Genomic DNA, 26,866 nt, shown 5'->3' on the forward strand with positions numbered 1-26,866 from the left:
CCTTCAGACATCCTTCTAAGATGCTGATTTGGTGCTTATGAAACAGTTCATATTATTATCAATGTAAAAAAAACAGTTGTGCTCCTTTATTTTTGTTGTTGTTGTGGAAACTGATACTTTTTATCAGTAATCTTTGATGAACATTTCAAAAGCACAGCATTTATATGAATATATTTATTTTTGTAACAAGTGAATTATTACACTATTAATATTATTACACTATTTTTGTAAAAGTCTTCACTGTTACTTTTGAATTGAATCCTTGCTGAATAAAAGTATTCATTTTCTTTCTTACTAACCCCAAATGTTTATTATTAGTATCTGTCAAATATAACAATAGAACAATTCTGACTTATCTGAAGTGCCACTAGGTGGCAGTCCCACCTTATTTTTTTTTAAATGACATCAACTCTCAGAAAAGAGCAGTGAGCTGGTGTGTTTTGAGTCTTTGTGTTTATGAAATGAGAAAATTGGGAGGACATTTTGAAACAGGTAACTCCTGTCCACAGATCATATGCTAAGTGATAGTCCTGCAAGCCTAAGCGGTAGTTAATGTGTGAAAACACACAAATACGCATAACACAGCCCCTGGCCACGTCATGCATCAGTGCTCCCACAACGACACATCACCTCTGCAGTGGGGAAACAAAAGATGATATCACAAGCATCTCATCCAATTGGACGCTCTAACCTGGCTCCACTCACCTCCACATTCCAAGACCACTAATTTTTTGGTGCAACATAAACAATTGCCGTTGACTCACCCAAACATATATCACTGGATGCTTGAGTGAATTTCCCAGTGATGTGCTGTCTGCAGCTGGGGACATGGAAGAGATGGAAGAGTCACCACATACTCATTCCAAACTCCCAGCATGCCAGATATGTAGTACGTCATTGCATTTCAAGAACAAAGTGTAATGGCTTGATTTCAGCTTATGCCACCGCCAAAAACATGGCTCCATTTTTAGCATACAGAAATGCAGTGGACAAGATAAGGCAGCCTCTTTCCACATCTCTACCAAGAGCAAGAGCAATTACATTGTTTAAACAGTTAAATCAGCGGTTAACGGCGCCTCTTTTTCCTCAGCTCAGCCGTTTTGACAGTAAATCATTTGCGGGGTCCTGTGTAAGTAGTTTGGTTACTGTCTTGAAATAGGGAAGATGATTCCAGTGAATTCAGAGACTCAAAGAGCTGATTGTGCCCATAAGATCGCACTCAGCAATACTGAAACGGGATCCTGGGAAACACAATGTTCCCAAATGCTCCCACACCAGCAAGATTATAATGGTCCTGTTTCAAAGGGGAATCATGCAGGAAGCGCATACCATTGCAAAAGAGGTTGTCCAAAACGTGTTTGCTGAACTCTTCTTAAGAGAAATGCGGGAAAAGAAGGGAGGGCCACATGTTTACAGGAAACAATAGTTTCTGGTCACATCAGTGTGAGTAAGGGACCTTTCAAAGTTCTCACTTTGCCACAAGCCTTAAATCAAAAGGGAGGATGAGGCACATATTTATGATTCTTGTCCCAATGGTAATGGAACTCAGCCATCCTGGGGATGGTAGTAGGGAGCTTTATTGTTGTGGCATTCTGCAGTCAGATATGTTTTGCATTATGACCACTAAATTGTATAATTCACAGTTGACTGGTTATTTGGCCACAATAGTAATAATAATAACAACAACAACAATAATAATATTTATTATTATAAATCAAACAGCAAAAAATATTATTTTTGTTGATTCCTAATCTTGGTAAAAAAAACAACTAAAAAAACTATTGTTGTTAATATCAATTGTTTTTATTTATTATTATTATTATTTATTTATTATTATTTAATCTTGGTCAAATAATTTAATACAAAATACTGTTGTGTTATTGTGATAGTACTGTTAACATTATGATTGATTTTAATTATTGTTCTTATTTATATAATTCATATTATTATTATGACTTGCATAGTGGCAGCAAAAAAATATTAAGACTTAGACTAAAAGATACATTGTACATAAAAATCACTGTACCCCTAGCAGACCAGTTCACTATATTTATTCATTTATCCATTATACTTTCCAAAAAACAACAATGTAATAAAAACATACACCCAACAGTGCAGACTAAAACTCTTCTTTCAAAGAGCACCATATATCAGTGTTTACATGAATGGCATTTCCAGAACAGTCTCACTGTAGGCAAAATGCAAAGAGACAAAAGCCTCTGTTCCTTTCTCTTTCTTCTTCACTCTGCAAGATACACACACACACACACACACACACACACACACACACACACACACACACACACACACACACACACACACACACACACACACACACACACACACACACACACACACACACACACACACACACACACACACACACACGTCCAAAAACAAACAGGCCTGGTATCCTACTTATATTTCATCTGCAAACACTTGTACTGTAATGCACTGTACACTGTGTGCAAATCTTTACCCGTATCGTATCAGTTTAAAGTTAACATGATGTGCTTTTTCCCTCTTTTGTAAAAGAGGAGACGCTCAAATGAGCTGTCTCAGCACATCAGATGACATTTTCCAACAGTTCGCCTCCAGTAGAAATATGACAATGGCAATATCTCATAATAACCCAATAAAAACGGACTGAAACCACTGAAAATTAAACATTCCAAAAAAAAAATTTGCAGTTTGTGGAGCAAAACAAAAACCCTCTGGAGTGCACATTTTTAGCCTCTTTAACATATGCTACTTAAATTTTTTTTATATGAATATTTCTGTTATTATTAGTATTTTGAGCCTATCATTAATAGTGTCACTTTAATAAGGAATAAAGCACCACATTTATGTGCTTAAATCACCTCTCAACAGATTTTGCCCTAAAGGTAAGAAGCAAAACGCTTTTCACATCAGTCTGTGTGTGGTACGTTGACATGCATACGTTTTTGACAGTCTTTTGAATAGAGCAGGTGGCTTTGAAATGCCCGAGGTCATCTGGTTGTGTATGCACTTTCGTTTGATGTGCATCTATTGTACAGGATTTAGCATGTTTGAATTGCTTCTGTGTGTTTGCGTTTATGTGTCTTTAGTGCATACACTTCATATGCATATTTACATTTTGAATGAGTGTGTGTTCAACGCAGTCAGCGATGTCACATGTGTGCAGCTACATATAAAAAGCCCATCACACATCGCTGTGCGCGCTTGTATCGCAGACGCGGAAAGCTGCTTTCTGAAAACGGCAGGTTCATTTGCATTTTAATTAAGTGGCTTTGGCCCAGCTAGCGCAGGCCTCTGGGGCCACCCTGAATCTTTTCTCTCGCTCTCTCACCCGCATACCTCCAGTTTCCAGCACGGGTAACATTAGAAACGCTAGCTCATCAACGCAACCATGACCTGAACAATCATGCTAATGTTTATAGCTGCCCACTGATATCAGTTCTGAAGTTACTCTTAAATAATGAGATCATTGTTCAGTGGCATCAACCAAAGTAGTATGCTTAGGGCACCATACTGTACCTCTCAGCTCAGGCTAGATGCATCTCTAGATTAACTAAATGAAATAAATGAATTAAACAATATAAAGTAATAATGATGTAAAACTTATAGCTCAAACGAAAAAGCCAATAATTATTTTTATGTTATGGCAAGAAACTGTAGCCTGGAAATCCAGACCTAAATCTAAAAGATTAATGGTCTAGTGTCGGTCAATGAAAATCGGCCAGCTCGAGGGGCGGCACCAAGCATGCATTTGAAAATCTCACAGCACGCAATTGGATAACACTATGACCAATCACAACAATAAACCCCATACGCTTAGCTACCAGCGGAGCTAACTGGTAGATTAGACTCTTCCGGTCGGCAAAACAGCAAAAACACCCTTCTTGCAAAGGAACGATTCGAGCGCCGTCTTCTGTTCCTCTTTTGGGAAAAAGCCAAGTCTAACTCGTTCATTGTAGCGGCCAAAGCCGTTTCAAACAACTGCTATTCATCTATATAGGCATCTTGCAATTTTTACTGATGACTTCGACGTCACAGCGCTGTCGTCATCTGTTTAGCTCGCCTCTGGCCCGCCTATATCAGATAACCCGATGTGATTGGTGCAGCTCAGAGAGGGGCATATTTAATGAGCTCCATTGCTCGACACCAGAGTAACTCGCTGAGTAAATTCAACTTGTGCTCTCGCGAGAACTCTGGTTTACCAGGGTAAGGAAACTGATGGCTATACATACAATATTATATAAAATATAGGCTACTATACTATTTTGTCTAAATAAATAAAAAAACACTAAAAACAAAAATCAATTGTTTAGAATGCTACAAGCAAATGTAGGCATCACAACATTATTACAAATTTTCTAAAGATTACATTTAACAGCATTAAAGAATGATTTGGGGTTTTAAAAAAGCATTAGATGGTAACCTAAATGTGAAAAAAGGGGAAATGAGTAGGTACAATGAAAAATCCATTACACCACTGTCTGTCTGAATACTCGATTCTAAATGGATGGAAGTTGTGTAATAAAACCGTTTAATGCACAGCTAGTTTCAAGTCACAGCTTCATTGCTAGTAGAGAGACGCTGCACAGATGCAGGTTATTCACATGCACATCTCTCTCTCTCTCTCTCTATAGGCTACTTCATTCAAATACATTTTGTAATTCAATGTAACCTTACCACACTACTTTATCTCTGTCTGATTTAAAGCAAACAGAATGCTAGATCTGCGAGTCAAATAATGGTGGTAGCTGACAAAAATAAATGCCATTTTAACACTTCCAGTCAAATGTAGCTCTGCAAACGTCAATTACAGCTTTAATTTTTCAATGCTGGAAAATGATCATAGTATACGCAGGATCATCCAGGGCTAAAATCCCTAACATATCAGCTGATATATATCCAATATTGTCCAACATTAATGAATTACAAAAACAAAACAAAAAAAACCTCTAATATTGCCCTATAAACAATATATTGTGCCTCCTTAGTAGCTAACAAAATATTTTACAAAAAAAGTTGAGCATAGCTATGCAGTTGCTAAGGTGTTCAAAGAAATATTTAGAATGCTGATATACTGTATGGTTGCTATGGTAATCAGGGTGCTTGCTAGATGATCGTCAACAAGTCAAGTATCTCAAACACTCATGGTCTATTTAAATCCATGAAGCATGAGCAATAGTATTAGTGAAGCTAGTCTTAGCTATTAAAGAAAGCATGCTTTCATAATCATCTAGAAGCTATAAAAACAAAAGGAAGGTAAACTAAAGCTTGTATTTTCTTCGACTGGACTGAAAGACAATAAGCTCCACAACAACACATTGATTTCCATGAGTTCGTTTCATGCACACACTATCAATATTTGATCAGTTGGTCTGTCCGCATGCACCCGAGGGAGGAAGGTGGGAGCGTTGTAGAAACTCCTCCTCACCGTTTACTCAAAGTGGGTGGTGCCTGCTCCATACAAGATGGCCTGTTATGAATAATCAATGAGTTGCGAGTCAGAGCAAGGTGGCTCATTAAGGCAAATTACAAGCAAGCGCTGCTCGCCATCAATCACACAGGAACAATTCATCTGCCATTCTCCTGAGGCCACATTGCTGGAATGAAGGGGGCGGCACAGAGAGTCTGTGTCTAAAACCAAACATATCTTTAATTCCCAAGATCCTTTCAAGGATGAGTTTCTCTGCTGGGGTCAGGAAGGGTATGCGCTTTCTTACCGCCTGTGACATCATCATGATTCAAGAGCATTAGTAAGCAGAAACCGAAGAGGTGATTAAAAATAAATCCCACTAGATCTGAGCACAAACAACTCAAATGCAGCGAAGAGTTCGGTAACAAATAGAGGATGTTTTATTTATAGCATAAAGCCTCTGTGGAGATTGAGAGTATATGTTAGTGTGAAATAAAGAGAAGGCATTGTCACCCAAGGATAGGTTGTACAGAGAGCAGAGGGTGGGTTGGCTCTGAGATGGATGGAAATGACTAGTCTGTATAACCTGATGGGAGTTCATTGGCTGAATGGCTTCAGGGCACCTGCGACTATATGCGACCTGGAATTTTGACATTCCTTTACCCTTTAAAAATACGTTTTTGACAAATACACTCTATCGTAAACAAGATGGAGGACATATGAGAGCGAGGGAGAAGGGTAAGAAGGAAGGAGGGGTTTCTGCACTCACCTCTCCCTTCTTCACTGTCATGGACTGGCGGCGAGGTGTGCTTTCTTCATTAATGCTGGACAGGAAGTTCTGTGAGATGCGGAGGGCGTCCTGAAGGAGGGGGTAATCTGGGTGACTGGAGGGTGTGTGTTTCAGAAGATCCTGTATAAAATACACGCAAACATCAAACATAAAAGCTAAATGTATTTAATTAATGATTTCATCAATGCTATTTGTGAAAAAAAAAATATATATACTTTTTTTTTTTATGGCTGTCCATGCAAAACGAAAAATATACCAACACGGTGCACTCGTATTGCAATGAATAGGGGAAATTCCAAATTGCAATATGGCGACTACAGGGCACCTAAACAGTGTCTACACTAGACGCGAGACAAAGCGACCGTTGGAAATCCATTTGTGTGAGCAGAAGCACAAGCACTTGAAGTACGTCAGAAATAGAACTGGACATCAGTATTTGTGGTGTCATGTTACGCCGCATCCAGTGTAGACAGCATCAATGATTATAATGGGTTCTGTCTACTTCTGTTGCGTCGAGCCGTTCGCGTCTGGTGTAGACATGGTATTAGTCCCACCTTCTAAATAAAAGAGTCAATCACCAATTGGTAAAGTTACTGCATCACTGCAGCGGTTGTTAGAAGCTCCAGTTTCTTTAGAAACCTGACACTCGTGCTGAGAACTACACATCCGCATGCTTTTTTTAACACTCTTTGAGTGCAAGAAACAACTTTTATGAGATAATTCATGTCAGATTTTATGGCTGATTGGAAATGTTATTTAAATGTGAGTTTGGCCAGCAGTTTTTGAGATTTCAGTATTTCCCCATTCAAATAGATAGGAGTTGGTCTTGCATGCCACAAGTCAGGTATTGCCACAAATATGGCCGCAGAAGAGTGTTTCTCTGGCAAATGGAACATTCTCTAAATATGAGCAATAGTAAAAATGATAAACACTACACATTTAAGCAACGCTAAAAAAAATATTATGATAAATTAAAGTTGACTCACATGTAAAACAAGCGTGCTCCGTGTCACTCTGTCCACTGGTTTATAGAGCAGAGCTGGCAGAAACAAGACAGAAGAGAACACACACAGTGGGTGATTATTCACAAGAGCCACTTTCATACTGCAGGCTCAAATGCCGAAGTTTGAAACCTTATCTAATCCACCCACTCAATGGGTTTTATGCGACTGAATTTAAAAGAAGGATATATATTACATGCTGGGAGCAAAATGTGCAACACTTAAACTCAATGAAAATACCACAGATAATATAATGATCATTTAAATGTAACGATATACATGAAAACAATGAATGCAATCTTGTTGTATCTTACTTTCCAGTGAGTATTTGGCTGTCAGGTCCTTGCACTCCTTGGTGCTCCTGACCTTGAGACTCTGCAGAGATATCAGAGACAAACTCATGATCAATAAACCTGTGAAGTGCACACCATCACACAGCCCTGGTAACTAAAATCTAAAAAAGAACATCAGATTACTATTACAGAACCACTATTTCACATATTACAGCAGATATTCTCCTAACAAACGGTGTTCATTGGCTCTCAAGCTCATTACACAGTCATGAACAAAGTAATGGTTAATTTGGCATCACTAGTCAGCTGTTTTGCCAACCTCAGAGCTCATCAGTGTTGCACACAACAGTTTAAACATTAAATGTAAAAACAAACAACACTTGCTGTTACATGCTTGAGAGTGTAGCCTACTTGTTCTATTACTGTGTATATTCAACTCTCCCTCCTCCCTTTGCTGTATATCGAAAGAATCCCTTTCGGGAGAGACTAAATTAATAAATTAGACTGTCACATTTGCTCTACATTTGCTGTAAGTAAATGTTTCCTATTGCAAGCTTTGCACTGGCGGCAATACACTATAGAACCCACTAGAAATTGTCAACCCCCGCAAGTGCGAACAAACAATTATCCTAATGTTTGCTTTCGTTCATGTTAGAAGGGAGGAAAATTCAAAGTGTAAAAGGAAGTAGTAGTTGGCATGACAACAGCTGGTAGGGGGAATAAAGTGGGACGAGGTGAGCATCATCATGTAGATTTTATTCTAGACACCCTCTTCATAACATTTAGCAAGGCATAAAATCTCCCGCTGAACTCTGAAGAGGGTTGAGCACCGCTTTTAGATCTGCTATGCTGGTTGGTAATGGTCTCTCTTTTTAATCATTCACTCTGATTGACCCCATGGAGAAGTGCAGCAGGTAAAGCCCTGCATAAACAATGGAAATGACTTGTTCTTTGATGGCAGGATGCATCAACATATCACAGTAGATCTGATTGGAGGTTGTTGAGGCAACAACTCCACTTTCTTGTTTTCTTACTCGGATATATATGTATATATAAAATTTGTGTCACAATATCAGGTCTCAATGCAGCCAAGTAGGCCTGATGCTGATAAATAAGTTTGAGTTTTAAGTCACTACGGTGGCGTTATCACCTAAAGAGTTATGACATTTTGGGGAAAAAACTACATGGTTAAAAAAATTAAACAAGAATGTATGAATTGTTCACAAAGATATCTGTGGATAATTATTTGATAAACTTCATACATTTTTATGAATTTCACTAGTATTGGTAGCAACTAATATTTTCACTAGCCTGGGTTGTTACAGGATGCTATTGCTTCTGACCGATCAGAAGCTTGTGTTTGTTTGCTTTGGTAAGAAATAAGCTGGGGATTTTGGGTAGAGGTATCTGTTCCAGTATTAGAATAAAAAAGACCTTGAGCAATCCAGTAGGCATTACCTCAGAGATCTCTGCGAACTGTGTGTTCGCTTGACAGCACTTCTCCGCGGTCTCCACTGCGAGTTCGTAATTATCCACAAAGGCCCTGTACAATCCAAGCTGGCTAGCCTGCAGGAAGAAAAAACAAAGTGAGTCATTCCCACTCATGCATCTTTTTGTCTTTGTTGCCCATGTATGGTGGACTTTAAAAGAGTAGGATGTAAACTGTGGAGATTTATGAGTACATCCAAGATGGCAGTTCCCGCTCCTGGCTAAAAGTGACACTATCATTAATGAGTGAGATGCACGCATGGACTCGCCATGGTGACATGGGGCAGACAGCCTGGACAGTGTCTTCGCTGCAGGAGCAGCTGGGCCATTGCTGTGCGTGGCTATAGAGCCTACAGTGGTTGCCATGGCAGCAGAGGCCAACTCTTCAGTGAGCAATTAATGCATGTGGCTGGCGCTTGTAAAAAGCACATTTGGAAATCTGATTTAGCCCATCCAAACTCAATAGCCTTCCTGCCAGTGCTGGAAACCTCTTTACAGATCAATCAATCTCCCAGAACACAAATACTGTATACATTAGATGATAAAGAGTTTGTGTGGGTGTACATGCGTGATAATAAACAAGCTGGAGCAGAGCCAACTTAAACAGTATTTGTCTGTCTGTACTGACTATGCGGATTTGGGCAGTTTACAAAACTATACTAGAATATGTTTCTGATTTCTTTACACAGTCCTAATCTGTAGTCATTTAGCTTTACACTTTAACTTTCCACTCTTTTGGGCCCTTGGGCAGTGTGTCTTTGTTACTGTACCTTTAAAGGATAGTACACCAAAAGATGACAATTCTATCCTTATTTACTCTCATGTCACTCCATACATGTATCAAGGCCAGTTCACACTGCACTGACAGACGCCGACCAGCGCAGCCAATCACCAGATTACAGTACGTCACTTCTCAGACAAGACAAATGAGAGCAGACCAAAAACAGATGATGAGTAACAAGCTGATAGGCAAAGTGTCTGTTGCTGTTGCTTGGTGTCTGTCGGAGCAATGTGAATTGGCCTTTACTTTATTTTTTCTATTAAACATAAAACATGATATTTTGATGATAGTTTGTTAGTCAACAAACAGTTCTGGTGACTACTGACTTTCATTGACTTCCAGTGACAAAAAACAAAAAACAAAAACAGAAATGAGCCATTTCTCAAAATATCTTCTTTCATGTCCCAAAGAAGAAATAAGTCGTACAGGTTTGGAACAACATGAGGGTGAGCATTCATTTTTGGGTGACCCATCCCTGAACCATCCAACAACTGTTGGACAGGAACGAAAGATAAATTGGTATGACCCCATTGGTACACGTCCAGGCTTGGTGGTACGTCCGGGAATCTTTCATTCTGCACTGGCCAAAGAGTCCATAAGTGAAGTCATTTTCTCAGTGTGTGCAATCCTCTCCATGCTGAGCAGAAACAGCCGCCTTGGGCCAGAATCTATCTGCAGCGTGGAGGACGGGAATTTACTCTGCGACAACCTCATTACAGCGTGGAGAGAGATGATGACCGTAATAAAGCAACGACAACACATGCCCGGCCGAGTCAAACCGTGGCTGAGCGCTGTGAGGAGATGCGTTAAGCTGGAGTAAGAAACTGGAAATTTAGCAATGTAAACAGACATGATGAAACAACTTCAATCAAATGTGTTTAAAACATACAAAACCAACTAATCTAAGAGACCATAGTCAGAGGAGACATCATATTTTATATGAGGGATACAAATTGTTCAGGTTGTCGATGTTGTGTACTATGTGTGAATCATTAAGGCAAGAAAATACAGAGAAAAAAACTTAGTAGAAGAAACTCAATTAGATTTTCAGATGGTAGTATTTCTGTATAAAGATGGGGTGTTAGACACTGAGAAATATAGTCTGCAGGAAATATCGATCACCAGTAATTTCTTTTTGTACGCTATTTATGGTTTTAAACTCACTCTCCATGTCCCTACAGTCATATTCTGTGTGTGATTCATTGACCAAAAAAGTTGTATAGATACAACTTGTATGTAGTGTAAATATTGTTATTGTGAATTCTTTTGGCCATGATAATTATGTGAAAATCTGATATCATGACACCCCAATCCACCATCAAAAAGAAAAACTATAGTTTACTCTGCAAATGCTGTCACAGACACAGTGTTGACAGGTCAGTATTCATTATTCAGATAACACATAACCAGCCCATTAAGTGTTGATACAGGAGAGATGTATGCTAAGGCTGTTTTGAGAAGGTTGAGACGCATCTAAACATGACAGAAATGTAAAAGTTGATACGTCAGCTGGTTGAGACAGCTTGTCAGAGGCTTCAGCACAGCAGTGTTCACATCCTCTCAGCCTCGACACACTTCCTCATGATGACATGACCATATGCCAGGCCCAGCTGAAGATGAAAGTATGTTGCTCTGCACTTAACAATGTTTAAGTAGGTCACAGATCTGCATTAAAAAACGTGAATTTCAGAATCTCTCGCTGTTAGGAGAGAATTTACATACGAGTGTCAGTGACAGGCGTAAATTATTAAGTGCAAGTAAAAGCAGGAATATTTAGCATCTTTCTCACAGCTGGGCAGGACAAACGTCACCTTTGACTTTCTTCATGATTTGCGCTGGGTTTACTTACTCAACATGAGCTGTCTGGAAGGAAGGAACAACATAAACAGCAGGAGACATTTCTACCACTGACTGACTAAATCTTTCTCGTTCATACATCTTGTTCTCTCTCCTGCTGCGAGCAACTGTCTTTTTAGGGAGCTGCCTCCTCAAGCGCTGCCTCGCCTTCTGCCTCCGGATTCTCGCTAATGGATGTGGGAGAGGGCGAGGGGATCAGTGACAAATAGCCTCCGGTCAAAATGACAGACTAACTGACTGTCTGTGGAAAACCCAACACCTTCTAGGAGAAAACACAACTTGCTGACTATAGCTTTCGATTATTGAATGTGGGACAGTGAAAGTGGGGAACAATGAAGGGGAAAATGGAAAGATAAATAAATGTAGAATAAGACTCACGCGCACAATGCGTGGACAGAAAGAGGGGGGATTTATCTGCCCCCCCCAACAGCAGAGTCACGTGAGGAAAGAACTTAATGGAAAAGAGCGGGGGGGCAAGAGATAGAGAACACAATCTTCGAATGGCACTATTAATAGCCCTCTCCTCGAGACACAAAGCACACACTGTAGTATCTGCCCAAGTGGCTGGGTGAAAAAAGAAAGCATTGAGATGTGTTTTTCAACATTACACAGGCTCCTGCAGTCCAGACATTGTGTGACTGTGCGGTGTTGATCTAGGGCCATAAATGATTCATTTAGGATTCCTTGATTTGGAGATAAATGTAAATTTTTATTCAGCCTCATGGCTCACAAAAGAGTCTGGACAGCTGATGCGATTCCACTATGATAAGAATAAAATTTGACTCTAAATGACTCTTTGACTCTTGGTTCTAAAATGAACAATTACATCACATGAAGGAAAGCAGATTCTGATAATATATAGATTTTAAAAAGACATGAAATTCTGTTTGCTTTTGACTTAAAATTCTTCATAGTAAACAGGATATATTCTAGAAAAAAAGGAGGACAAGATTGTATATATGAAGATCTTATTGGATCATAAAAAATTTTCCAATGTTCCAGAGAATGAGAAAATGTATAACATAAAATTTCACAAATGGGTCGATTTTAATTTAATAGCTGGTTAGAAAATGTTACTCACTTGTTTTTGGAAAAGGTCTCCCACGCGTTGGTGGTGACTCCACTGCTGCACTCTGGGTAAAAGGCTATCATAGAATTCTTTGTGGATCTCATAAAGCTCAGGCACTTTGAAGAAGATGGTTTCGATCTGTTGAACAGTCAGGACAGGCTGAGAGGTGGTGGCTGCTGCTTTCAGGGGCTTCATGGGCTGACAAAGGAGCAGGAATAGACATTTGGACATGTCAACATGTTTTAGTAAGTCTGCTTATCACTAAAGAAAGACAAGGTATGAACAATCTCAATTTGCAGTGCAACTGAGAAAGACCCAAAGGTATGTGTTTTTAACAATCTAATCAAGCATACACTACTGTTTAAAAGGGTTGGTAATAGTTTGTTGTTTTTGAAAGAAGTCTCTTATGCTCTACAAGTCTGCATTTATTTGACCAAAACTACAGTAAAAGGAGTAAGATAATTTTTAATACATAATATTGTGAGATTTTATTTATTTACAATTTAATAACTCTGTTTAAAAATATAATTTATTCCTGTGATGGCAAAGCTGGATTTTCAGTTGGAAACCATTATACGTTTGAAAGATTCTTTGATGAATAGAAAGTTTGAAATATAAATCTTTTGTACGTTATAAATGCCTTTACACTAACTATCAATTTAATTATGTTCTTTTTCAAATAAAATCTTAGTGGTAGTGTAAAAACAAAGTATGTTTAATGTATGACTGTACTGAGCCACAGTTTTAGAGTGCATTTAGCTTAAATTAGCACTGCTAATGTACATCATCATATTCACTTGCATTTAAATGCATGACATTCCTGTTGCAGATGATGGATAGGCCATTTTGTAATGGACTTTAAGCTCTGTGGCATAATCACGCAGCCAACCCATACATCTCACTAATAAGACTCCTTGCAACACACCTTGTGCAAATTCAAGCGCACACTGTTGTCAGATTCAAACTTGAATCTCTCTCACCAGTAACAGCGCCTCCAGATGGCTGAGGTAGGTCTCTTCACTGGCCAGGATTCCAGACAACACCCTTTTCCTCATCTCCAATCCCTTCTCTAGGTCCAACTCCGCCTGCGTTAACAGAGAAAGAGCTCACTCACACGCCTCTGAACAACACACTCTTAAATCACATGACATTAAATTACATACTGGCATTGCTGGAATGAGCTATAAAAAAGTGATTTGGCAGTGGTTCAATGGAGCTGCTCCCTGGTCTTACAATAACTGTCTTGGCTACAGGAGAATCATGGGCTACATGAGAATCATAACACCTTTGAACTGAATAAGGCCTTTAATTGCTAACCACCAAGCTCTGAGAAAAGCATCAAAGATACTACAGACCACAAATCCATCCAGAAGAGACATATCTATCTTGTGTCATGTGTGTTGGTTATGGCTAAATGGGCCTGAAATGTTGGTTTCCATGGCCACAGCACAGGTAGTGGAAACCACAGATGTTTGTAATAGTCTCATGAGACTTTCTAATCCAGATTTCAGGATAAAACATGACTGTGTTGTCATTGCGGACTCTGCTGGCTTGTATCGAGATTTAAAGCTGAAGTGATGCTAAAAGTGATGCACTGCATACATTTCTACTAAATTCACCAACTGATGAGAGTAAATCCCGCCATTGAATCCTGCAGCAGGGGGAAGGTGGAAATCAAGGTTTTATTCATGAACTCATGGGTGCGAGACTTCTCACCCCAGGGGGCACCCCTGTATTACTAGACCACCATCTTTTATTCATCCACATATTTATTAATCAAAGCATGTCAGTGTCTTAGCGCATGACAATGAGTTGAGCTCATCTCTACTGCTCAAACAATAACCCTTGCTTATTGAAAACACAAGGATGAATAAGTATTTATCATTATACACAAAACAGGCGAAAAATTACAAATGGCTTATAAGTAAAAAAAAACTAAAAACATGTTTAAAGAACATAAACAGAACATTATATCAATAATAACAAGAAAAATGTAGATAAATTACTTTTTTTTTAAATAGCCTCACGTAATTAGAAGACATTTTAAACATAGGGTATATAATAATGGAGTTAATTTAACCTTGTAGAGAACTTTTTACATTAACTTTCCCCATATTTTTCTGCAAGCTATTTTCATACGTTATATATCATATTGTACTTTGAAATCCGACCTAATAAAAAACAGAAATGTGACAATATGAGGCCAACATACAGAAAAAAACGTATGGAAAAGGTATAACTTTCAATATAGTTATTTTCTTGAACATATGAATTTGGTCATATTTGCTCATCCAAATTCAATCTTTTGGAAATGGGGAGTTTGAATAAAGGAAACTGGACTTTTTTTTGGTTATTTTCAGCTCAATTGAATAGAGTGGCCATCTAAAACAGCTTTCAGTGACAGCATGATGTAACTTTTCTTAAATGTGCAGACACAGAGAAATTGCATTCATTAAAATCTTATCTATTTCTGTTCTTACAAGGGTAAGAAAATGTGCATGAAAAAATGGGTGACCATCCCTCTGTAGTGTCATTTGCAGGTTTATTTGCAGCTCAATTTAAGATGTTTACATAGCAAATCCATCTTTGAATCATCCATATTTTAAATCCCTGGCTGTGTGTATGTTGGGTAAACACATAGAGCATCTAGGTGTGCTACTGGGGAAGGGTGTACGAGTGCAGGTGAGCATCTACTCTGTATTGATTAAAACCCATGTGGGAGCTAAACACTGAGGTCATAAGGATCCAAATAAACTGCTCGCCTCTGGGCGTGGTATTGGCAGGGAGGGATATCAATCAATTTGACAGCCAATAGCTGTGTCATTGAAACAAGTAAGCTCTGTTTTACCATCAGTAATTAAATTTGATGGCATGGCCACTACGCATGATGAAGACAGTTTCCTGAGGCTCTGAAATGAAAGCTATGATAATTTTAAACCTTGGTTGATACAGCATCTAGAAAGAATTTCTTTAGACCACGCATGACTGCATGAAATGAATGATGTGAGATTCTTTTGCACAGTGCCGAGCTATATAATATTTACCAAGCTAAGATAAGCAGTACATTTTTAATTAGAATAGTACTATATGCAGACTCAGCACTTCAGAATCTGCAAGCTTTGAAAACTGGCAAATTTCACAGCTCACTGGATTTGTTGTGTACCATTACCATTGAGGCTATAAATACATGTGGGTTTACTGGTACATTTATTTATAATGGACTTCTTCACAGATGGCATTCGGGGTGGATTCTTATCATGGAACAATGCATGCATAAATAAATCTCTAATGCATACTCTTTACCTTCGCATTCCACCAAGAAAGCGTTCATCTCTCTATGCCCAACAAAATAATTAGCTACTATTATTACAAGGGCATCTGATAAGTCTGACTGGTCATTTGTGGCAATCTGCAGTCAAATATTTTGTATTGTCCATGGCAAGCAATTTCATACATAGCTGTGCTAGCTTTATTGCTCTCATAGCAGTCTGTAATAATAAATAAGTAAATATAAAATAGTTATTCAAATGTCAAAATGTCAAATAAATCAAAATGTCAGATTTCTCTCTGTCTGGCAAGGGGTTTATGGGAAGTGACTTACAGACTTTGAGGACTCGATCGAGCCGGAGGAGAGGGTGTCTCGACTGCTGCGGCTCTTGGAGCTGAGGTGAGGGGAGGAGGAGGGGGAGTCGTCGATGTAGGGCAGGATGTCATGGTGTCGGCGCTGCTCCTCCGCTCGGTCTGCGTCGTAACCGTAGGTGGGCGGAGTGCCTGTAAATGGAACATCTGTGAAAAAAACAGAAGGAAAAAAAAAGAGGGATATAGTTCACAAAACCATGTACAAGAGCAGCATCCTATTATTTATGGTAAGTAAAATATCTTTTGAACACTTCTTACTAGCATGTACTGCACAGAAATAAAGCAACTGATTGGTAAAGAACAGTAACTAATATTAAAGTTTATGCCCCATCACTTAATGTCATCAGCTAAGAGAGTCAGTTTCATATTCTCAGTGTTCAATTGATTCAGTTTCAGTGGTGGTCTAACATTAGCCTAGAGCTCTTAAAGAGCAATGAGATTATGTCTGGAGTGGGTTTTAAGTTTTTGAATTAATGCAGACAGGCCAGAACTTTCTATATACTTTAAGATCACACATAACTTTTTGGCTTAAAGAGTTGTTCCCCATCGGAGGACGAGACATAAAGGAAGACAAACGCATTTGTAGAACAACAGCCCAAGTTCTCTCTTCCTGGGCTGGTTTGGCCATTAAGCTGCTGGCAGCCACACTGGAGGATCTCATATTTATTCAACAAAAAGCTCTCAGTTAAAACTAACTGTTTTGCCCTCGTATAAGACAAGTACATCTGCTACCCCCTGAGAGAAATATGCAGGACATTAAGTCCTTCAGAAAGGTGACACCAAAAACACTTGACTCACTGCCAGCTTTAAAGGACTGACACAGACACAGTGAACTGTCAATTTAAAGTCATTGCTGATGAAACTCTGGGAGTTTTCTGTTGGCAGGGAGGAAAACTCCTGCAATTCTCAAACCAAAGAAAAGGCCATGGCAACATAGTGATTTTTCCACCACACGGAGAGAGGATGGACAATGTGAGTATTTACTTGATGTGGAAAACAGGTTTTCATAGTGTTTCGTGAGGTTAACTAATTGCACAGCCAACAGAGATGTTGACTTTAACATATAGTATGACTAGCGTGAACAATTCATGGATCATTTTGGTTACTTTGAAATAAAACTTACAGTAGAGTCACTTAGTTATTTAAAAAAATTCTTATTATCAATGTTGAAAACAATTGTGCTGGTTAATGTTTTTGTGGAAAGATACTTTTTTTCTCAGGATTCAATAATAAATAGATAAATACTTCAAAAGAATAGCATTTATTTAGAATATGATTAAATATCAAATTATCGATGAATCATAATGTGTGTGAAAATGTTCAGACACAGGTTTTAAGGATAAATATGGCAGTATGCGACCCATTGCATAAAGCCAGATGAGCATAAAACAGCTTTAGCTGACTGAGTCACGCAGCCTTGTCATTGCCTTAGCGTTCATCCTCGCACTCTTGCCTCTGTCATCTCTCTCTCTCTCTTTCCTTCACTCTTTCTCTCATCCTTTCCTATAGCTTCTCACAGATGTCTGCTGCTCTTTAGCCAAAGGAGCAGCATGCCATGCACATCTGGAAACATCATCAACATTATAAACAATTCTTAAAATCAGACGGCACTTCCAACTCTCTGTGAAGTCTAGACACATGCTTGTACAGTAACAACAAACACATATTCCATATAAATTCTGGACAGTCCCAGACGTAACCTGCAGATGCATTTTTTTTTTTGCATTGGCTTGAGGAAAAATCTGCTAGATTTAAACATGGTAAAATGTGTTAAGAACTGTATAATACTACTGCAATAATATTGCTAGCTGAAAGCATAATAAAATTAACCAAAAAATAACTGTGGACCTACTCATGGGGTATTAATCCCAGGATCTCTCAGTGCTTGACCTTCTACGGTGTGTTAACTCAGGGTCATTCCCTGCAGGAATGAAGAGTAGATTGAAACCTACAGCATGATGTCCCTTAGCGGCCAACGGGTTTATGGGAAGTGGGGAAGCCTTGGAGATGAACTGCTGCAAACCTGCCAAAATCTCATCATCATGTGTGCCAAAGAGCACAAGATAATCCTATCATTTGGGCTCAGAAAAAAATTACGAATTTGTGGAAGGAATTGGGGTACTAATGTTTCTGTGAGTGCCGACATCTCCTAAGGGGTCTTTAGATGGAGAGGTGAGGGTAGTGATGGGGGCTGCATCTGCCAGATAAATTAAAGACACGCCTTCCTCCTCCCATGTGTCACATGTTCCATTAAAGTCTGGAAATAAGAGTGCAGAAGAACGTGTATGTGTGGTACATATGAGTGCCCAGCCTCTAGGGAGGGATAAAAACTGGGAAAAGAGATGGAAAATGACACATCAGGGATAAAGAAGTCAGTCCATTTTCTTCCACACAGTCGGTTTTCCTAAATATCCAATTTTCTGGCAATTTAATACCCCCCACCCCTAACCATCCTATACACAGAAAATAAATGAATATGAAGAATGGAAAAGGGGAGGTGAAAATTAAACAGAAATGAGTAAAGCACCACCTCGGGCCACGACTGAATCAAAATGGGATTGCACAAAGAAGCTAATTTGATGAGAGGTGTCATTTTAAGGGCATAGAAATAAAATAATACAGTCTGTGTTGGCTGATATTGCTTTTGCAATCTTGTCCACAGAGAGAAAAAATCAATTTAAAAACATAAAACCAAAAAGAAAATGTAGAAAACAATAAAATTACATGTGCATTTGTGAAGTGTTTGGTGTTTCAATGATTAAATAAAAAAAAAATAGAGAGATTTGAGGTCAACGAGTTCATTACTGTTTTTTAAGTAATGATTAAAATCCGAGTATGAATTGAGACGTGACTTAACAGAAAGGGTTTTAGCATGCTGACAGTCTACACAGTCAGCCCTCTCCTAGAAGTTTCTAAATTTGTCCCTAAAGCACCATTGCCACAACCATCTAAGAACCGCTTTGTTAAAAAAAAAAATCACCACCTTGAACAATAAATGTTAAGAAAATTACTGTCAGACTAACCCTAACCCTTAAATTTGAGGGTCTACGTGTCCAATGAAGCCCATTACAGATTATTCCAAATATGTGCCTTGAGTAAAACAAGGCAATTAGATTATTCGTGTGGTTATCTCTAATCTAAGTGGCATGTTTATCTCCAAAGAAATAAACACAAGAAGTGATTGGGTTGAATCCAGGAAAGCAGCCAAGTCTGGCGTGTTGCGATCGCACAGGGAAGCGTCCTAGTGTGAGTAAATTAGCCTTTGTCCCAGCAAGAGGAAGAGTGAATCACAACACACCAACACACAGAGGCACCCTGCAATCAACAACAAGCCGCCATCTACTACCAAACCCTATCTTTCTGTTTGCCCTGACCATGTTTAAAAGCATGACTGCAGAATCGGATTAAAATGTGTCCATGATGCTGCCACAAATTCCCCCCTGAGTCCTTCCTCTGCCACAGGTTTATGTGAATGAATGATTTAAACATGGATTTGTCACACTCAAATCAATGTCTTAATGCATGTTTATGTGTATGTTAGTATGCACTTTTGTCCATTTTTCTGACAAGCTGAGATCCATTAAACTTCCATTTCCAAACATTCAAGTCTTTTAAAATGATTTAGAAAATAATATAGAATTAAAAAAAAAAAGTAGTCTTGTCTGACTGAATTGATGTCTATATTATTGCTAAATTCTAGCAACTATGTCAGTCCTGTCATGTAAACTAAGAAAAATGTGTACTATGTTTTCTGGAGAAGAGAGGTGCTGTTGCAGAACAGACTGAGAAAGACTGAAATCTTCATAAATAGTTCCCTGTGATTAAATCATGACTAATTCAGTTAAGTCAGAGGAAATTCCCAGAAGTGTCTAAAAAGCAAGAAAAACAAGCACCGTCTTATCTAGCACCCTTCCCAATGGTAACTCTGTTTACCAATCTGCTTTCATGACAACATTTCATGCCAGTTGAAGAGACAAGGAAAGTGCTAAACATGAAAAACTAGCATCCGTTTCAAGGAGATGGCTGGCTCAGCAGGGAACCTGGACGATTACAACTGTGATTATGTCACAACTGATTTCAGCTTTACACAATTTGCACTGATGTCAGACTCACCAACTCCACATGGTTTATGTCCCCCCAGAACCACATGGCAGAAAGAGGGTGGCCCAGCGAGATGACTTCCTGCCAACTGTTTGATCACTGTGAACGCCGGAGCATACTTGTCTAAGCAATCTTCTAATGACACCATTAATTATCAAGTCATGTCATCTGCATGACTGATATTTTGCAATTTGTTACGAATTCGACAACCATTAAAATCTTCGAGTCAAGTGGACAATTATGCAGTCAGGCCTAATTGAAGAGCGTGACCAAAAAGGGCTGGTATATATTACATAAATTATCTAATGACAATTTTGGTTCAGAATGTTACCAAATCAGACATAACATACTAGATTTGTACATTTTCTGATTGATTCAGTTAAAAGAAGCAGTTTAAAAGAGACTAGTCACACTGTATGTCATTGATTAACAACAGAAACGGTTCAGAGTTAATTGTTTGTGAATCTGATTACCTGTATGTTACTGAAACACTAAAAAGTGCAGGTTCACAAGAGTCATTTGTCTTCGAAAAAGGCTGCACTGGTTGCACTGTATGTTTCTGATTTACTAAACAGAACTGGTTCAGAAGAGTCATTAGTTCATGATTTGGATTACAGTGGTTGTGCTGTATGTTTTTGAGTCAAAGAGAACAGGTTAAGAGACATTTGTCTGTTAATCAGTTGACACTGATTACGTTTTACTATTGATTATCACTGATTACGTGTTACTGATTCACTAAAAATAACTTATTCATAGTCATTGTTCGTGACTTGGGTTACACTGGTTGTGCTGTATGTTTTTGAATCATTAAAAAGGAACCGCTTCACAACAGTCATTTGTTCATGAATCTGACTGCACTTGTTCGGCTGTATGTTTTTTAATCATGAGAGTCATTCGTTTCTTTAATCAGAGACTGTAATAGTGATGCCTGTCTTAACACACACTACTTATTAGGTAACAGTATTCTTTATCTTCAGTTGTCCTGTTTGCTCAACCAAATGAAATTGTGCATTTAAAAACACAATGTGCCAAGCAGGACCATCAATTTCCCAGGAGGCTTTGCAATCCAGGTTATAGAGGCAGGCTAAGAATGAACTGGAGCTCTAAATCTTTAGGATGCTCTTAAACAGATGACTGCTTCCCCCTAATGCACCATCAGTATGTGATATCCTGGATCTGAAGCGGGAAGTCATTAATTTATCTATGCATTACCTGGTGTTTTACAGTCATCCTCTAGCTTTCAAGAGATGTTCCTTCCTCATAAAATGCACATTTAGAATTCAGAAGAGCATGTTATAGATGCATAAAACAGGCTGATTAAAAAATAATAAATCTGAGATCAGCGTCCGATCATGGTGTTAAATCTATTCTAAGCTTCACAGGTTCTTTCATCCACCACTTGTCTCACAAAACAAGTGTGTCTCAGTCAAAAATAGTTTCTAAAAAGATTGTACACGGTGTGTGTGGGGTCACCGGTAAGGAGAAAGGTTAAAGGTGGCTTGTTGTGTGCTCATGTATCTCGGGTTTCAAATGGCATATGGCTCTCAGTGCTGGTCTCCAAGGAGATGCTTGAAAAAGCTGAGTCAGCCCTGAACATTAATGCTGGAAAAACACACTCTCCTTTCCACCTCGGTGCTCTCTGTGTGTCTCTTTCGATGTCCTATCTCTGTACTCTTTCTGTAGTAGATGAGTAGCAGGGTCAAGAATCTGTCCTGTCGATCATGAGCGGTGTATCTAGCTAAAAACCAACCATCACCTTGTTAGGAAAAACAACAGGCCCAAGCTCAGACTGAAGCAGAACACGCCACCCATAACAGATTTTCGATAACGTATCCATGACATCCGAAACCAGCTGTTATCACTGACACAACCTCTCTGAGCAAACAGGAAGTTTGAAGTGAAAAGAGACCCATCTTAATACTTAATACTCTACACTTTTAACTAGCTTTAAAAAAATCCACATGCACATACTGAGCCCAGCAGGACCAAAATTGGCAGTGGCATACAGAACAGCAGCCGCAGAGTTTGCTCTTATCATTAGCAAACAGAAGCCTCTGACAAAGGAGCAAATCTTGCTTAATCTGCTGTTAAACAGATGCCCAATATCACACCCCTGGCATTGTGTGGCATTAGCTCTTTTCAGAATTCAAGCTGAAAGATTTGTGAGCTAACGTGGACATGTAGCCCAGGTAATGGCAAAGCAAACTGAAAGGTTGATTCATTTTGTTTTGATTGGTTGGCAAACGACAAAGGAGGTCGGATTTGTGAGTTTGGTAAGTTTACTTGCTCTAACATGCAAATAACACCATTCTTTTTTTTCCCCCATCCAGTCTTATGACCAACCCTTCAGACTGAAAACTCATTAGAAATCACCTACACTAATACCGTTCAAAAGTTTTGGGTCAGTGAGAATTTTTTTCTTGAAAGAAATTAATACTTTTATTCAGCAAAGATGCATTAAATAGATCAAAAGTGAAGACATTTATCATTTCACAAAATATTTTTTGTGTCAAATAAATGCTGTTCTTTCGAACAGATTTTACATTTTAAAGTATATGAAAATAGACATTTTAAATTGTAATAATATTTCACAATATTACTGTTTTCACTGTATTTTTATCAAATAAATGCCTGCTTAGTAAGCATTAGAGACTTCTTTCAAACACATTTAAAAACATGTTACTGCTGGTGGTGTAATTATGGGTTCTTGGTTTTCTTTTAATTAATGAGGGTAACAAAATGTACTTTTACAGTAGGTGACAGTACAGGCCATGTACATAATAGAGTTGTCTATTTTCCATCTCTTTTGCTGAATTTTTTGAGCAACACCTGGTTCATTCATCTTCCATCACTCATGTCACATCAATATGATTTTTCACTTTGTCAAAACAACAGAGCACAGGGAGATCTGAAGATACGTCCCACTGTAACACACATCATTACATCCTCAAGCTGCCGTAGAGACCAGATCTATCCTTCCTCTGCTCCTTTGGAAGGAGTTAATATATTCAGTTTGGGTTAAAAGAGTATGTTTAAAACAAAAACTCTTGGCTGGCCTGCGAGTAAAGCGTGGGGATTGTTGCATTAATGCAGTGCTCTCTGTTTCACTCTTATTTATGATTGAGAGTTTCAGTATGGAAGAAAAATAATGTCAAATGTTTTTTGAAATAAAAAGCCTGTTGAACTGCACTACTTGAAAAAAAATAGGCATTGCATTAACCATGCTTGCATTTTAATGCATTGTATTTTTAGGGATTGCATTTTGATGGGCTGAAATTCAACATGGTTGAATATTTAAGCTGTGAATATTTCAATTAAAAACATTTCAAACACATCTTCATTATTAAAAATTCAATAATCCATATTCACCTTTCATATTTCACTTCCAAAATATTCAAACTGTTTAAAAATACAACCTATAATATTCAACAGACATTTTTCGGTCCATTTTATTTCGCTTTGCAAATTCGCTTCCACAAATTCAGTGGTTCAAATTCGACAGTAAATTCAACATTGACGTCCAGGAACTGCAGGAAAAGCAGTAGATTGCCGAGCATACTCTCCATCTGCTGTTAGTCAACCTCACCAGCAGGAGGTGCAAGCGCGTGTTGTTGACGAAGACCAGCAACAGTTAGAAGAGCAAGCCATTCATTCATAAAATGAAAATGATTATCTGTGTCAGTATATATATGCGGAAAAGATGATAAAGACACAAAAGGTGTGTTTATGTTTCATTCAATAACTTCATTGTTCCTTTCCCTGTGTAGCCTACATGTCATCAGCTTTCTCTGCCATGAACAGGATTATAATCGGTTTCCCTCAATACCTCATACTCAAGGATTCCCCTTCCGTCTCGGGACAAAACGCTTAACGTAGCTTTATGGACTAATACAGTGATATAAAAGACCAAACTCGCACCTTATTGGGAATGGTAGGCTGTAGGCTACAGGCAAGCAGATGGACTCAGAATATGAACTTAACGCGCAAAGTTTCATGCAGAGCATTTCGTGATATACTGACACAAAATCAACACTTGATCAATTAATACTAACACTTTCTTTTCTCTTCTCTCTCTCTCTTTCTCTCTCTCTCTCTCTATATATAGTATAGTAGGCTATGCCTACGTGTATTGCATTAGTTTAAACTGGGAAGAGTCATAGCACTTGCATATTGTTGTCCTCCTATTGTTAGTTGAACTGTAAATCGCTTTGGATAACGATTTACATACAACATTATACACGTTTCTAACTTCAATAGCAAACTTTAATTTATTTGAATCAAAAATCCAAAGGGTGCGCATTATGCCTGACACTACATGAACACTTTACAGTTGGTTTTATGACTGTAAGTCATTCTATTCAAATGCTATTGAAGTTAGAAACGTGTATACCAAAGTCGTATACACTTTAGAGACGGTCCCTAAATGTGCGAATGTCCAACGTCAAGCCAACTTTATGCCAGTCTATCACTGGGAAACGCTCAGCATTAAGCTTTGCGCGTTATTCTGAGTCCATCTGAAGCTGGACTTGCGTTTGGTTTTTAATATCACTGTATTAGTTATATTAGCCAGTGTTTCCCCTATACATTTTTCCAGCAGCGGTGCTGTTACGTGCCGGAGGTTGTTACCAAGCCGCTCGCGGGGGGTCCGGGGGCATTATTTTATATTTGCAAAATATATATATAAAAAAATATTTATTTGCAAAGCGAAATAAAATGGACCGAATAATGCCTGTTGAATATTATTATTTTTAAACAGTTTGAATATTTTGGAAGTGAAATATGGATTATAGAATATTTAATAATGAAAATGTGTTTGAAATGTTTTTAATTGAAATATTCACAGCTTAAATATTCAACCATGTTGAATTTCAGCCCATAAAAATGTAAGCCCTAAAAATACAATGCATTAAAATGCAACCATGGTTAATGCAATGCCTATTTTTTTTCAAGTAGTGCAATTCAACAGGCTTTTTATTTCAAAAACATTTGACATTATTTTTCTTGCATATTTTAGACTCCTAGGCTAAAACCTGCCACCTTAAAATGGCATATTTCATATAAACCTAGCAATAAAACAAATATCTAACTCTTGCTCTCACTATTTTTTTATACAACGAAAGTGAATGCTGACCAGGAGTTGTCAAACTTCAAAAATTACAAAAAGCATTCTGAAGCCATAAAATAAGTTTGTGTGAGGAAACATCTTTTGCGTTTCATGGAGAGAGAAAAAAATAAGAAAATGATATTGAACAACATGAGGGTGAGTAAAATGGTGTTTTTTAATGATTTTATTTTTTCTCTTTCTTAAACATCTTACTAATGTTTTATATAAATTCTTCAGTGAATTTTCACTTTCTCCATGCTGCACAAAACTGTTATGTTAAGTAGTTGTATCTGTGCATGTTTGTGTCTATGAATGTGTACAAATGAACATCCCTTTCCACAATAAAAACAGAAGAGGCAACATCTCACTTCAGAGATGGCGTCCACCGTGAGACTCAACCAGTGGAGTCAGCAGATCTGACCCAGACTCTGAAACATCAGGCCTCCTCAGAGCACACATATCTAGAGACTTTAAGGACAACACCAAGTTACTAGAAACCTTTCATTCCAATGAATATTCTTCAACATTACAAATTCTGTTATGACAATGAATTAACTTTGTATTCATGTAGTTAATTTACATAAACTACCTTTCAAAAGATTTCTTTTTAAGAAACGAATACTTTTATTTAACGATTTTGCATTAGATTGATCAAAAGTTACAGTAAAGACATTTAATGTTACAAAAGATTTCTATTAATTCTATGAATTAAGTTTCTATTCTAAACTTTCGATTAATCAAAGAATCCTGAAAAAACTGTGTCATGGTTTCCACAAAAATATTAATCAGCACAACTGTTTTCAACATTGATAATAATAAGACGTTTCTTGAGGACCAAATCAGCATATTAGATCAGCATTTGGCTTTGCCATCACAGGAATAAATTACATTTTTAAAATATATTACAATAGTTTTATTTTATTTTATTGTAATACATACAAATATTATGCTTTTTACTGTATTTTTGATCGAGTAAATGTAGCCTTGAGCATAAGAAGCTTATTTTTTGAGATCTTAAGATTTTCTTACTTATCTTACTTTCTTACAATATAGAAAATTCTATTCTTCTAATCCAGATTTAGTTAGCCTAATCAAACTACTAATTGCAATTACAAAAAAATCTATTCTGCCAACTCTTCCATGCCACATGTTCCCCCCCATCCACTTGCAAGTGAAAGCTTTCTTTAAAATTAAATGTCTTTCCATCAAAATGAGGAGAATGCCTCCGTCAGCAGAGGCAGCCCTCTGTCAAACAAAGGAGATTTCCCTGTGGAGCACGTGTCCTAAAACAATGTGGAAAAGACCTCCGTGTGCATGCTAGGGGGTCTAGGAC

The 26,866-nt window shown here is 38.1% G+C and overlaps 1 protein-coding gene across 1 annotated transcript in view; it reads right to left on the reverse strand.

The window, feature by feature from the left end:
* bcr (BCR activator of RhoGEF and GTPase) overlaps positions 1 to 26,866 on the reverse strand; it is a 69,215-nt gene that overhangs the window by 14,177 nt on the left and 28,172 nt on the right. Inside the window, exons 2-8 of the mRNA XM_082141168.1 lie at positions 16,291 to 16,475; positions 13,670 to 13,774; positions 12,702 to 12,887; positions 8,953 to 9,060; positions 7,516 to 7,576; positions 7,187 to 7,239; positions 6,180 to 6,320 (exon numbers count right to left, since the gene is read on the reverse strand). Of these exons, the coding sequence (XP_081997294.1) occupies positions 6,180 to 6,320; positions 7,187 to 7,239; positions 7,516 to 7,576; positions 8,953 to 9,060; positions 12,702 to 12,887; positions 13,670 to 13,774; positions 16,291 to 16,475 (839 nt within the window). The remainder of the gene's footprint in view (positions 1 to 6,179; positions 6,321 to 7,186; positions 7,240 to 7,515; positions 7,577 to 8,952; positions 9,061 to 12,701; positions 12,888 to 13,669; positions 13,775 to 16,290; positions 16,476 to 26,866) is intronic.

Source organism: Leuciscus leuciscus, assembly GCF_965113295.1.
Source record: "Leuciscus leuciscus genome assembly, chromosome: 16".
NCBI classification, from domain to species: Eukaryota; Metazoa; Chordata; class Actinopteri; order Cypriniformes; family Leuciscidae; genus Leuciscus; species Leuciscus leuciscus.